This window comes from Plectropomus leopardus, chromosome 8, assembly GCF_008729295.1.
Source record: "Plectropomus leopardus isolate mb chromosome 8, YSFRI_Pleo_2.0, whole genome shotgun sequence".
Lineage (NCBI taxonomy): Eukaryota > Metazoa > Chordata > Actinopteri > Perciformes > Serranidae > Plectropomus > Plectropomus leopardus.
Window position 1 is genome coordinate 23,549,818 of NC_056470.1, and position 14,317 is coordinate 23,564,134.

The 14,317-nt window shown below is 37.9% G+C and overlaps 1 protein-coding gene across 2 annotated transcripts; it reads right to left on the reverse strand.

Annotated features, from left to right (window-relative positions):
* Positions 1 to 596: 596 nt before the first annotated feature.
* On the reverse strand, positions 597 to 12,621 carry LOC121946437 (periphilin-1). Of its 2 annotated transcripts, none has more exons than XM_042490997.1 (8): positions 12,429 to 12,621; positions 12,208 to 12,273; positions 10,328 to 10,408; positions 10,114 to 10,217; positions 9,763 to 9,971; positions 6,520 to 6,578; positions 3,962 to 4,120; positions 597 to 3,138 (listed from the first exon to the last, which is right to left on the reverse strand). In XM_042490997.1, the coding sequence occupies exons 2-8, from the start codon at positions 12,244 to 12,246 to the stop codon at positions 2,956 to 2,958; spliced, it is 834 nt and encodes a 277-aa protein (XP_042346931.1). In that variant the 5' UTR covers positions 12,247 to 12,273; positions 12,429 to 12,621; the 3' UTR covers positions 597 to 2,955. The 2 variants fall into 2 exon arrangements, with proteins under 2 accessions (XP_042346931.1, XP_042346932.1); XM_042490998.1 differs by having other exon boundaries at positions 12,208 to 12,305.
* Between the last annotated feature and the right edge of the window lie 1,696 nt (positions 12,622 to 14,317).

Genomic DNA, 14,317 nt, shown 5'->3' on the forward strand with positions numbered 1-14,317 from the left:
TTTCATGCAAGGAGATTAAAGAGAGCAAGTGACCTTGCATCATCATAAAACATCATATTATTGGGGTACAACACGCATGCAGAAAAATATGGGCTGCACTTTAAGGCTCAATAGCTGGAGCACTATCAAAGAACATTGGGATGATTGATTTGTTTCACTGAGGCATCTTAAGTTGGCCTTGAGTCGAAAAACAACTAAAGATATGGGTGAATTGCAATCCTGCAATCACTGAAAAGATCCTTGATGTTTATTAAGTCAAGTAAATTCAAGTCAATTTTATTTATAAAGCCCATTATCTCAAATCACAATTTGCCAAAGAGGACTTATCATAACAGCATACAACATCCCTTTGTCCTTAGACCCTCACACTGACTAAGGGAAAAACTCCCCCCCAAAAAATGCTTTGAGCACAAGTCAAACGCCATCTAGTTCTATCCCATTGGAGAGAAGACAGACATCTCTACAGCCGATATCTCCAACACTCAACAACTCACAATAAAACAATCTAGACTGAAAAATAGCACTACAAGAGGAAAATTTATATATTTCTGATTTGGGGTGAACTGTCCCTCTCAGCAGGTTTTGTAGTGCGCTCACACTGGGGAAAAGGTAACTAGAAAAAGTCACCTTGACATTATAAACTATAGATATCTTCACAACAGACATTTTGCCTTGTCATGGCAGCAACAGCACAGGAGATACACATTTTATCAACAATGGCTCTGTTCCATCAGGTGTCCCAGTGAGCCAGCATACACAATACCAGGACCCTGGAACTGGCTCAACTAAATGGAATGCAGTCATTTTTAATTTGATCAATTACACCTGCTGCTTTCCCTACCATGATGTGCCAAAATGTCTGCTGTAAAAATGGTCTATTGTCCCACACAATTCAATGCTCAAGGGAAATCGAGAGGCTGCTCGCAGGCGCAAAAAGCACTAACCACAAAGCACAGCTGAGGCTGATGGGAATGTCATTAGTTTTGCAGGTATTTGGTCATAAACTCTGTGAAAATTTGGTGCAGTGGATGACTTTGCACACCAGTGCACTTGTGAATGCTAAGAGGTGCAAGGTTTTAGGAGTTTTCATGGGCCAAGTGTGATTCCTCATGATGAATAAACTGACCTTCATGTGTAAAATCAGTGTGTCTCTTTAATAATTAGATTAAAATGATCTTTAACAATACTGGACTGAAATTTCTTGGTATATATCAGCTGATATTTACACTAATATCAATAATTCTATGATAGACCAATGTCAGCTGTGCTTATTTACAGAAAGGGGACAAATTGAAGAAATGAAACTGTGCAGAAACATATCAAATGCAGATGCTTCCATGTATCAGGGCCCACTGAATGTTTTTTTTAGTTTTGAAAAGGACGTTATTTAAGTTCTACAGCCTTTACAGTCACCAAATCTCAACCTAGCTGAGCAGCTATGTAAGATTTAGGCCAACATGTAAGACAACGCTCTCACCACCATCTCCATGAGACCAAATGATATAACATGTAAAATCGATTAAGTGATGTCTGTGACCGTCTGTGATGTTTTATGTCCTTTTGTTATGTCTGACTGTTTATTTGCATACAAGATCTTGATAACACTGAGATTACTTGCTTAAAGAAAGGTTGCATATATACATGAATATCTTGTGAGAACTCCAACAGAGCTCCACATACTTGGCAAAGAGTACTGAAGCTGTTCTGGAGGCTCGTGGTGGCCTGACTCCATGCTATGACTTTTTTTTAGATTCGTTTATCTTTATTTTAGTTCAAACATTAACAGCACTTTTTACTGACTCTACAAAAATGTGTGGCCCACTCACCCACTGACCGATAAAAGGTCCAGTGAGTAGGATTTTGGGGCATCTATTAGCAGGAAAAGTATATACTATTCATAACTATGTTTTCATTAGTTTATAATTTCCTGAAAATTGTTACCTTAGATTGAGCGGTTTATATCTACACAGGGGAGCAGGTCCTCTTCCATAGAGTCCACCATGTTGTCCTACAGTAGCCCAAAATGGACAAATCAAATAGTGACTCTTGATGAGGCGTTTTTGCGTCAGCCACCACAGCTATCCTACACACTTGGCATACAAGAGAAGTGTGTAACCTCACCACTAGATGCCACTAAATCCTACACACTAGACCAGAGATACTCAAATTACCACCCACAGACCAGATTTGGTCCGTGATGGGTGGCCCACCACCCATTTTCTAATTCACAATAGAAATAGATGTATTCACACTAGTAATTGTTGTGCTTTGAGTATAAATAAGGTGCCAGGGTGCATTAAAAATGCATGAAAATAGAACTTGTTTTTACAAAACAAGATGTGCCAGGGAGGATTCCCTGGGCCCTCTGACAGAGGTCTTGGCTAATTATTTATATATCAATTATTGATGGTTTATCATTGAAACTCCTGTCATTTGGCATAAGTGGCCCCCGATCAAAGCAAGATGAGTAACCCTGCACTAGACCTTTAATGTATTTCTTGCAATAACTAGATTCTGTCTTCTCCATATAGCCCAAATAAATCACTGAAAATATTAATAACATGTAATATGCTGTAAACAAAATTTAATCATTGAATGCAAGTGAAAATAAATTAAGCATGTAGGTCGGAGGTCAAAATACAGTTTTGACTTCTTCATAAGGACACTTAAAGCAATACAACTGGTGCATTTTCATCACAGTCATTAAAATTTCAAAATTAGAAGCTCCATCAAAATATCAAAATCACAATTAGATTTTACCTTTCATTATTTCAACAGTGCTTCTCACCATAAGGCCGAGCAGATAACAGAGGGGGGACTCCATCCAGGCAGCAGACAAGAATGTGCGAGCTTAATACTTCAACTGACAAACACAAAAACAAACAACAATCACATGGAATAAAAAAACACACTTTTACCAGTAGTAACAGTGGCAGGAAGCCTGTGTGTCTCTGATTAGTGAGACAGCTCTCTGGAGTCATAGTCCTCGATAAATTTCTCCATTCCCTCCACGCAGCGCTTGCCGATGTCCCTGAGGTTCTCTTGCAGCGCAGCCTGGATGGGGCGCTCCAGGGTCGGATCCTTTGCTATCAGCATCTTTGCCACAAGGCCAAACATTTCACATTCCTGATAGTACACCTGCAACACACACACACACACACACACACACACACACACACACACACACACAAACATGGTTTAAGGGCGAATGGGATGAAGGGATGAAGAGAGGGAGTGAGAGAATAGACAAACAGAAGTGTTGGAGGGGAAAGAAGAGCACGACAAGCTGAGTGAGAAGTCTTGTCACCCGTCTCCAATTACCACCGAATGGATTAAAAATCCGCGGAGACGCTCACATGCAAACTGTTCACAAGTATTGTGTGCGCCTGTATTCAGAGTTATGTGGACATTTTTGCATTAGCTACCTGTTGCCAGACTGTCTCTCTGCAATGTCTCTATAATCCTGCAACCATGGAGATATGAAAAGCAAGAGGCCATCTTTTCCGTCAAGTGGGTGGAAACACACGCACATACACTCTCTCACACAAACACACCGCCGATGAGCAGAGCCTCATGTGATGTCTGTCACATTGAAGACAGCATTAAAGCACGTGTCGGAGCCTCTTGTGATACAGGTGAGCCGACAAACAGCTTCATTTTTTGCATGATTAGAAAACTAAAACACCATCAGTCATTTCATACAATGACTAAGACCTTCTTTGTCGGGCAAAGTGAAGACAATAATGACACTCAGGTTGCCTCAGGCTCTGCATTTCAAAATTAATGTTTAGACGACAGAAAACAAATCTTTTTTTCTTGTCTCTTGTCTCCCGGCGCTTTCCAAGATCTTTTCCACTGTCACTCTCTCTAATCCCAGTTCCTCTTATCTCCCCTCTCCTTCTATCCGTTTATGACTAACCCATCTCCCAAGGTGCGTGTTTATGTAATGACACTCCTCTACCTCATCTATCTCCCTCCTCTTCTGTTGGATGGCTCGGTCTCGTGTTGCCGTCTGGCTGGCAGTTGAAGGGAGCTCCCTGTCTCTGCTTCGTTCCCTTTCTTTGCTCTTGGTCCCCCTGTGGTCTCTCTCCCTGCTTTGGTTCCTGTCGCTCTGACAAACCTGCAACATGAAACGAGACCAGAGTTGGACCGTAGCAATCAGACAGTTGGCCAAAAACATGGGTGCAAACACTGATGATGACTGAGCTGCTAATGACAAGAAGATGACTAAAGTGAAGTTACACATGTCAGCTTGTAACACTGTGGAGAGTGAATTATAAATTCAGAATTAGTTCAGACTGCATGTCTATTCAATGGCAAAACATTAAAGATCCAGTTTGTAGGATGTAGGGGGATATGTTAGCAGAAAGGTAATATTAATGCATATATTAAATCTCCTGAAAATGATCATTTCTTTGTTTTGTCTACATATGAAACAGGTCTTCGCCGGAGATTGCCATGTTGCACCGCCATGTTTCAACAGTAGCCCAGAGCAGATAAACCAAACACTGGCTGTGGATAGAGCCATTCACGTTTTCGCATCAACTACCCTAGTTGGCGGGCCCTCCGCGACAAGCAGCGTAAGAATAACACATTTTTGAACGTGAAACTGCTTTATTCAGTGTTTTTACCAGTTTAAACCACCAGGTCTGTTTGTCTTGCAGAGGAAAAGACCTCTGTGGATAATAAGGCACTCAGTGAAAACCTCCTGAACGCCTGAATCTTAACTTAGCGGGTGCATCTGCTACAAGCCAAACAGCATTGGAGAAACACTGATTTGTAACGTTTATTTAGTGTTTTTACTGTTTGTTTTACTGGAGAGGAAGAGACCTTTGTGGATAATGCGGTTCACGATGAAAACCTCCTAAACAATAAACACTGACGGAACAGAAGAAGTTTCAGCTGGTTGCAATCTGCAGTCATATATGCCACTAAATCCTATGAATCCTACACACTGTTGACATGCCGTGATCAGGATTTTTATATTTACCATGGATCCGATGTGTATATGTAATGTATTATTGTACTGTGGTGGAGCTTTGATGAATCTGGATGATTCGACCCGATAAATCAAACTGAACAATAATTATGTTACTGCTGTGTTAACCGGCATTAATATAGTGCAGCATCAACACACATTAATACCCAACATGCTGAGAAGATTTTGTTGTTTTAGTCCTTGTATTTGAAGATCACGCAGCTCACATTTATTAACTCTGATTAAAATATTGAAAATCTGAAACGAGCAAGTCATTCTCTGGTTCCTCTTCTTCCCTTCACTTTAACTTCACTGCAGCAGCGTCCTGCGGTGATTCATCGTGTGCTACTCCTCGTTGTGTTTAGGTCAGCCAAGAAATTTATGTGATCATTTGATTTCAGCCCTTTTCTGCAGCACCTGGACTCTTTGCATTATAGCCAAGTCATTTTCTGCAGTGAGCTCATGTCTAATTAACAAACAAAAACATGAATATGTAATGGATATATAACATATCCATAAGTCGCTCAACAGAAAAATAATCGGAAGCTATTTTTTAAATTGATTTAATCATTTTCGAAAGATGAACACCAAATATTATTAGTTCCAGCTTGTCCAATGTGTGGATTTGCTGCATTTAACTGTTATATGTCCCTGTAAAATGAATGTATTTGGGGTTTTGACTGTTTGACTGAGCAAAACAGTTGTGATGGGCAATTTTCTGTACTTCAGGACATTTTAATCATATAATCATGATGTATATGGACTTTTTGGAAATAAGCTTTGAACAAAAAGACATCCAAATACGCAATAATCAGCAGACTAATCAATGTGGAAAACAATCCCCCTTATTTCTACCTTGTTTTATCAGGTTATACATTTCACATGACAGAAGTTCCAACCTGATCACTTTCACCTCCCGATGTTTTTACTTGCTAATTGGGTTAAAATAGTAAAAAGCTCTTAAAAACATGGATGGATTACTGCACAGGCCTCACAGTCAGAGGCCGAGGGGCCCAAAGTGTCAGGGACCCTCCCTTCCCCTCACCTTCAAAATGTCACTCAAATTAACACATACTGACCACGGAGAGATTTGAAATGACCACACAGGGACACAAAAGAACACAATGACAAGGAGACACAAAATAACGACAAAGCAACACAATACTACCAAAAAGAGACAAAAATACCTCAGAGAGACACTTAATGACTTGAAAGAGACCCAAATGACTACAAAAAAAGCCACAAAGAGACACAAAATGAACACAGTCTTTGTGCCTTCCGTCTGTGTAGGAAAGGTGGTGGGGTCTTTTGCGTATCTGTGCCCAGGGGCTCATTGTCTCATTACCCATCCCTGTTATAAATCAGTATAACAGCGTTCGGACTGTGCTGCTACATCACATCGATATTTTGGAAGGAAAAATATTGTATAATATAGTATATGAGGTGATTTTTAGGGATTTGGTGGACCATTGTATTTTTCTATATTTCTTAACAAAATGGAAAAGCAGAAAGGGGAGAAGCAAAGCAGGTTGTGAACTTACGATGAACGCTGTGTCCTTGTCTCTGCTGGAAGTGGATCTGGGTAAGAAAGGTCTGGTGGCTGGAAAACAAACACACCAAACAGTCAACACAGCAAGATAATATTATCGCTGTTTCTATCTACCATGCATAAAGGTGCACACAGCATCTATGGGTGTTTTTTTTTTTTTTTAGACCAACGTTGATGTTTAAAAGCCTCAGAATGTTTTTTTTTTCTTCTCTTCAGCCTCCGTTAGAAAAATGAAAAATGTATTCTGCAAGTATCTGGGTGAAAATCAATACATCTTTAAAGGGAATCTGCTGATATTTGGGAAATTCGCCTTGTAATATTAGACTGCAGTATTCCTAAGTGAAGCAATAGTTTTGTCATGGCTCATTATATACTGCTGGCTAGTCTCTCCCTCTCTCGCTCTCTCACTCTCATATACACACACAAATCAGCGATGAGTCACCATCATCGCACCATCACTCAGGCACACAAAAAACCTGTTCCACACTCACACATACACAAACACACACCTCCACAGTGCTGCAGTGTGCGCACAGATACAGTGCCTGGGTGCAAGAGAAGATAAAAACATACAGTACCAACAGCTCAGTCGTTAAAAACAACACAACATGCCACTTTCTACCAGGAAAAGATCAACAAAAACATTTCACAGTTTGTGTTAAAATCACAGAAACAGGATCGTAACAAATTCTAAAACCGCTCCTGTTTACTTCAGGACTCCCACTGACAAATGATGAGGTAATTCTCAAGTAATAAATGCACCTGTAACTAAATTACACAGTTCACATCCTGAGACGTATACTGAATAATGCATGGACGTCTACATCACAGCACCACATAATCCATCTATTGAAAATGCTCCTCAGTGGTCAGCATTATGTAACACTGGTTTGTTGCTACCAGAGTGTGACTACCTACCAACCACCAGATACCACGATGAGCAAATGCCCTCCAAATATTTGTAATGCAAAGTGTCCATGAAAGTGTGCCTGTGTGCACCTCTGCATGCTTATACTGCCACCCAATGGTTATTTAATAGTGCAAGAAGATACTGAATAGCTTGTAAAGTACATTATGTGTGTATGTATATATATACTGTGTATACTATATATGCATGTATTAAAACACTCACATGTAGAGGAGGTGGCAACAATAATAACAACTGTGTCTGGGGGTTATTTATGTAACTTGATGACCAATTTTCAGGTTGTGGTATGTGCTGTATTAACTGTATTATTAATACATTATTGGGGAATAACTACTTACATGTAACTAGTTGCATTAATTACATTACAAAAATGTAAATGTAATCATTAACAGTTACTGAGAAAAAATATGTAATTAAATTACAGCTAATGTCAGTGATTACAAAAGGGTTAGATATGAAACATATTTTCATTAAGTAGTTTATATGCTGAATAAAACAGAAATTCTGCTTTGTGATGCGCAGGATGCCTCATTTAGCATATTTTTGGAAAACACAGGTCACAAAACTATTGAGACAAATCTGAGCGCAACATTTATGCACTTATATTTCTTGGTCTTTCAGCTTTATTTCCCTGTTTAAAACATTTGTTAGAAAAAGAAATCAAAAAGTAATTATATGTAATAAGTTTCATTATTTTGATGAAGTAGATGATAGACATAGATATGTAACTTTTTAACAGGGTAAAAACTAATCTGTAAGCTATTAAATTTCGAATGTAACTTTCCCAGTACTGTATATCTGTACATCTGAGTATATATGCTTCTGTTACTGTGTCTAACACTGTACGTACATGTGTGTGTGTGTTCTTCTGTTTAGTCATTCACACATTCAGTGTGATGTTTACATTGCTTTGTACGGTAAAGCTGAAAATAAACTTCTTGCAACTCATAAATTCATACACCATGTGGCGAAAAGTATGTTTGTACCAAACATCAACATCACATTTCCAACTAGAATTACTGCCTTGCGTTTGTTTGCCTCTGCGGACCAGACAAGCTGCAGTTTAAGTCCATGTCTGTCCAGGAAGTAGATAACAGTGGACAATATGGATGTTGCGACAGCACAAAAGATCTATACAATCAGCAGTTTCAAGGTGGCCGCCCAAGATTGGTGTCACCAACTCAGTATCTGACCAAATGTCTCCCCTTCTGTTCCTGAAATATGACACTGAATAATGGCAAGGAAAGTGTTTTTAAAGAACATTATGATGTCACAGTAAAGTTGACCTTTTTAATATAAAATGTCATCACTTGATCATTATGTTCTATTTGACTTTGCAAAATCGGGACGTACGGGCTGACAGACAACCCAAAAACACAATGCCTTCAGCCATGGCCATCACAAAACATGGGCATAAGGAAAGCTAACAGTTGAATGTTTTGAGAAATTAATTTATTTGCTGTCTTGCTGAAAGCTGGAGTAGAAGATTGATACCACTCTCTTGTCTGTTTGTTAATATAAAAATGAAATAAAAGACGGGAACATCAGAAACAGCTAGTGTGGCTCCATCAAAAGTAAAAAAAAAATCTGACTATCAGCATCTTTAAAGTTAGTTTATTACAAGTTATGGCTAGTTTGTTTAAAAGTGTAACGACAGCAAGTATAAAGGGGGGCGAGTACTACACTAAAACTCTCTGAGTCTAGTTTGAACTTGTCTCACATATTGTGCAACACCAGAGGGAAACATTATCTTTAAAAAAAACAAACAAAAAAAACCCAGAAAAGCTGAGGTTTTACAGCAGCAGTTTTATGCCGCTGCACGTAAGAAATGATGCTGTGAAATGCAGCCCGCAAACTCCAAGTTTTCTCACTGTGTGTGCATGCAAGTGTATGTCTTTGCATTGATTTTGCATGGGACTAAAGATGAATGATGCCTGTAACACCAACACCAGGGAACGCAGTTTGCCATACGTGCAAAGAAAGTGTCAGCATGGGAGGAACCTTTACTTTGTAAAACCTCAGGGAGCTATTTTATTAATTCATTTTTAATTTAAATTTATACTTGACTTCATAAAAAAAGTTGCAGGGATTTTGCTATACATGATGTTGAAAATTTCAGTTTTGAATAAACATTTACTAAAGGCATTTAAACCGTTTTTTGTTGGAGTTTGTTACATTGCAAATTCTAAATACCGAACCGAAATATTTCCATTTTTATTGTAAATGCAAATTGTTTACAAATATCAGTTTTTGGTCTCATTAAGTACAAATAAGTTTGTTGAAGTTTTGCTGCAGATTCGAACTTACTGCTTGGTTTTGGAGGTGAACTTCCTTCAGAGCTCTCCCTCGGCTCGTACCGCTCCTTCTCCTTCTCCCGCTCACGCTCTCTCAGTGCAATGTGGTGAAGTTTAGGCTGGAAATGATCTCTCCTGTGGAAGTAACCCTGGGGGTTGAAGTGGTGATACTTGTGGTGGCTGAAGCCTGGTTTGTAGAATGAGTGGTCATCCCTTGAAAACCTGCATCATTTGACAGGAAACAGTCAGAGCAGCCAGGATGGCACTGGGCCTCAGTATTTTGCAGGAAACTCTGCGAAAAAGTTGGTCGTTGAGAGGAAAACAAAACACAAAGTGCTCCCTGTTCTCCACCTGTTAGTCTTACCGAGGTTTGTAGAACCGTCCTCCAAACTTCGGTTTGTAAGAGCTGGACAGCCATGCTCTCGGTCTGGATGGACTGCGCACTCTCCTGATCAGCCTCTTCTCATCCTGTAACGTAAAACTGTTTATCACACTGTGGCACTTTCTAACAGAGAGCAGAACAATCATCGAAGCTAAAAAGGTCATTTTGATACATGACATCTGAGAACAGGATGTACCTGAGTGGGAGATGCAGAGCTGTCAGTGGGCCTCTTGTCGACAGAATCATCACTGTGTTCCCTGTGCCGCAACATGGAGCCCTGAGGAAATAAAGCACCATGTTAATCGCAGCTGTTATAGTGTTGCAGCACAGGGCGAGTATGATTATTACTAGAGCAGACACAGTCAGGTGGTTAGAAAAATAAGTGACAGCTATTTTAATGATCAACTGTTTTACATCATTTTTTTTCAATACATTTCCATGTTCCAGCCTCGTGATGATGAAGATTTGCTTTTTTTTCTTTGTTTTATGTTAACTGACAGAAAGTTAACTGTCACTTAAGACAAACAAAAGCAGCAAATGTATCTGAGAGTTAACTGTTAGCCAGACAAAACAAACAACATTAAGATGTCACCTTTGACTCTGAAAGAAAGTGATGGACATTTTTTACTATTTTCTGACCTTTCATGGACTAAACAAATAACAGATTTATCCCCCCAAAAAAAGCACGAGTGTGAAAATCGATATTAAAAAATCATTCCAGAATGATGCTGAAATACTGTTAATGCAAAATTTCTTAGAAATTTAAATGACATATACTCAAATACTGTACTTTAGTACAATTTTTACCTGTTTTAATTTTTTTAAACTCTATATTTCTAATCCACCTCATCTCAGAGGGAAATATTGTACCATACCTCCTCAATGTTTGATAACTTTCATACTTTATAGTTTCAAATTATTAATATAAATGTGAAATAATTTTATTGATTTTAAATGATGTATTATTATAGATTAATCTACCAAGAATTACATGAAGTTTTCTATTTTATATTTCCAAACCTTTACATATTATTTTTGTGCATTGTGATGTAGCATATGGCACTTTTTAAACATATATTTGTACTCATTTCACATACTCTGCATATTATACTTTTTTTTTCAAATATTTTAAACACTGGTGTGAAATTGAAGCATGTTGTACATATTTTTATTTCATATTTTTACTTACTTCTTACTGTCACACTTATTGTTTCTACTTTCGTGTATGCTTTACATCAGAGCGACTGTAATATATCACTATGTCCACGTGGGGATAATAAAGTGTTCTGATTCTGATTAAGTAATATGAGTCCCACCACTACCAGCTACAGCATTAAAGTGATGAACACACTGATGATCAGCCTATAATTCAGAAACAGGACTACTTTAATTATATTTTCATGGTAATTTTTTATAGCTTTACTTTAATGTCCTCTTTATATGTAGATAAAAATGGCTCACTGATGACAACAGATTGTTATTTTCAGGTGATTTTACATTAATGAGAATGCAGATATGAATATTATATACAATTTCTGCCAATAGATATCCCTAAATCCTACACAATGGACCTTTAAGTAAAGTACTGAATGCAGGATTTCACCTAGCAGCATAGTATTTTTACTCTGGTAACAATACATCTGTGTACTTCTTCCACCACAGACATCACATGTTGTGTCTTCTGAATTAAATTGTAGTCAGATAAAATGTTTTATTATTACTCAATTTATTGATAGTAAATATGCATTTAATGCTCAAAATTATACAGAACAACCCAATCATTATTTTATTTCTATTCTGTGTGTATTGATACTCAGTGGTGCCCTCATGTGCTAATAATGACATTTTTTAATCTCATTTTTAAAAATTTATTTTAGATTTTTATTGGGTTTGTACCATACGGGAGCGCCTGTTGCTGTCCTCCTCTGGCTCTGATATTGATTAAATTTTATTTTGACTGATTGACATAAAAGTAGATATATTTGGTCAAAGTGGGGGCTACAGGTTACCAGACTATCAGCATATGACGCATTTGATACATCGTTTATGTTTCACTCCCGGAAATCAAATTTTTACCTTGTTTTGCTGAGTGTCCTGCGCTCGTGCATGATCCATTTCGGTCACTTTGCAGCGATCTTTGATCTGTGTGGATGATATGTTCACTTTATGTCTCTCTAGAGACAAACAAGGAACCAGGAAACGCGTGCGACTTATCAAATGAATCTCTTCGTTAAATATGGAAAGTTAATGATCCACATGATTGCCCCCCTCGTGCTGACAAGTTTGAAAGGTTTTACCTTGACGTTGAGTGTCTCACATTGTCGACAAATGACCTGCGTTTTCTTTGGTTTCCGCTGGAAAACAACATAACATGGTTTTTACTTCCTTTTTCTGCAGCCGCCCAATCAGCTTCAGCCACTGCGCTCATAAACGCTTATCATCTAAACCGAAAACTGAATCAAGTTTGTTCTGTGGGTTTTTTTTCCTGTTGAGAACACGCATGCGCAGTTCACCTCACGGACTGACACACCTGTTTACAGGCTGCGCGTGACCCCCTTTAAATGAGTGTTGCTTTATCAAATGATGGGGCACTTCAATATTGAGAACAGAAATAGAAATTTAAGCTTTTTTATTTTGTTTCGAAAACATAGTAATGATAATAATAATAATGATAAAAAATAAAAATTCTACTAATAATAGGCTAATTTAAAAAAAGGTTTCACTTATTTCTGAAAATATAATTTATAGCCTATTTGTTGGACTAATTTAGTCCTCCACCAAACAGTCTCTTTCATACTCTGCGATAATACCGCCTCTGTAAGTTAAATTATAACAACCTGAATGTTGTATGATGACATGAATGCTTGTGAAATGGTTGTGTCAGACTCACATGGATTAATAAAACTAAACACTTACAATCCTGCAATACTGTGCAATATTTTTCTACAAATGAGATTACTGTGAAAAGAATGTTGTCTCGGGTCAGAGCTTGGTGAATTGGCCTTAAGTTATCAAATAATGAGCAAAATATGACTTCAATCAGATATTAAACAGTAAACAAGCAAGTATTTTCTCATGGGGGGGGGTTAAAGCTATATTGGTAAAGCTAGATTTGCAGGACACACATCTCCCTCAATAATCATATGTGCATTTATAACCCTAAAAAACCTTAAAGGACTAGTAGCAGAGTTAACAACATAAACTGCACAATGAAGAAAATGCACAACATGCAAGAAATTAGGTGTTGGAGGCTCAAAACTGTCTGATGGAGAACCTCCCCTTTTTCATATGTGCCCCCCTTACTGCGGAAACAAAATGTAGGCCCTTGCTAACAAACTGGAACTGTGACACTGCAGCTTTTTGTTTCTTTTTGTTTTGTTTTTTTTATGAGAAAATATCTCATATCAAAAGACCATCTTCAAACACTGAGCATGATAAAGAATGCAAACTTTTTTCAAGTGTAAAATAGAAATACATGTGAATCATCCCAGTTTAAGACCTTTTTTTTTTTTACATTCAGACATGTTTCCAAGTCTGCTCCAAAATCAAGTCATCTCAGTTTTGCCTGTTGTTTGCAGACTCATATCCCATATCAACACTGGTGCACATGATTTCATTTATAAGATTAAAGCAACACTAGAGGCAGGGGTTCTGGTCATTAATAGCCAAGTGCTAATCATTTAGGATATCTGAAATGATTAAACAATCAACAGTAAAACATACTGTTATTTATAACTTTGTGTCTTTCTTTTTTTCTGGTATATGGTAGCAGGCGTGACAACAGGGACACTTATTGATGCAATGTGTTTCAAAGACAAAAAATATGTGGTAAACAAGACACAAATGTCCAATGTGGGTTAAGTCACCTCCTTAAATCTGAATAAAATACCATGTGCTCCAGTCACAAATGGCTTTAGTAACTTAAGTAAATACTTCAACCCGAAATGATCATTTGCTTATCAGTTACATACCCTGTGTTATATTGAATTTCCGAAGAATTGTTTTTTCTCACGTCTCCATGGTGAATGAAGAATACAACAGTATCTGTTTACATCCATCTACAAACTCCCACACAACTTGTGCTGTATAATCCAAGTCTCATTTAGAGAGTCATATGATCAGTACTTCCCAAACACTTGCATTATCATTAAAACTTTAAACACTTCCCCATGTTTTACTGAAAATA

What these genes read in the sequence shown, in the direction of transcription:
- LOC121946437 (XM_042490997.1), bottom strand. Translation starts at nt 12,246, where the DNA reads ATGGATCATGCACGAGCGCAGGACACTCAGCAAAACAAG. An exon ending in GGACGGTTCTACAAACCTCG is followed by an intron (nt 9,972 to 10,113) that starts GTAAGACTAACA and finishes CAAATGATGCAG; the next exon opens with GTTTTCAAGGGATGACCACT. An exon ending in ACAAGGACACAGCGTTCATC is followed by an intron (nt 4,121 to 6,519) that starts GTAAGTTCACAA and finishes TTCATGTTGCAG; the next exon opens with GTTTGTCAGAGCGACAGGAA.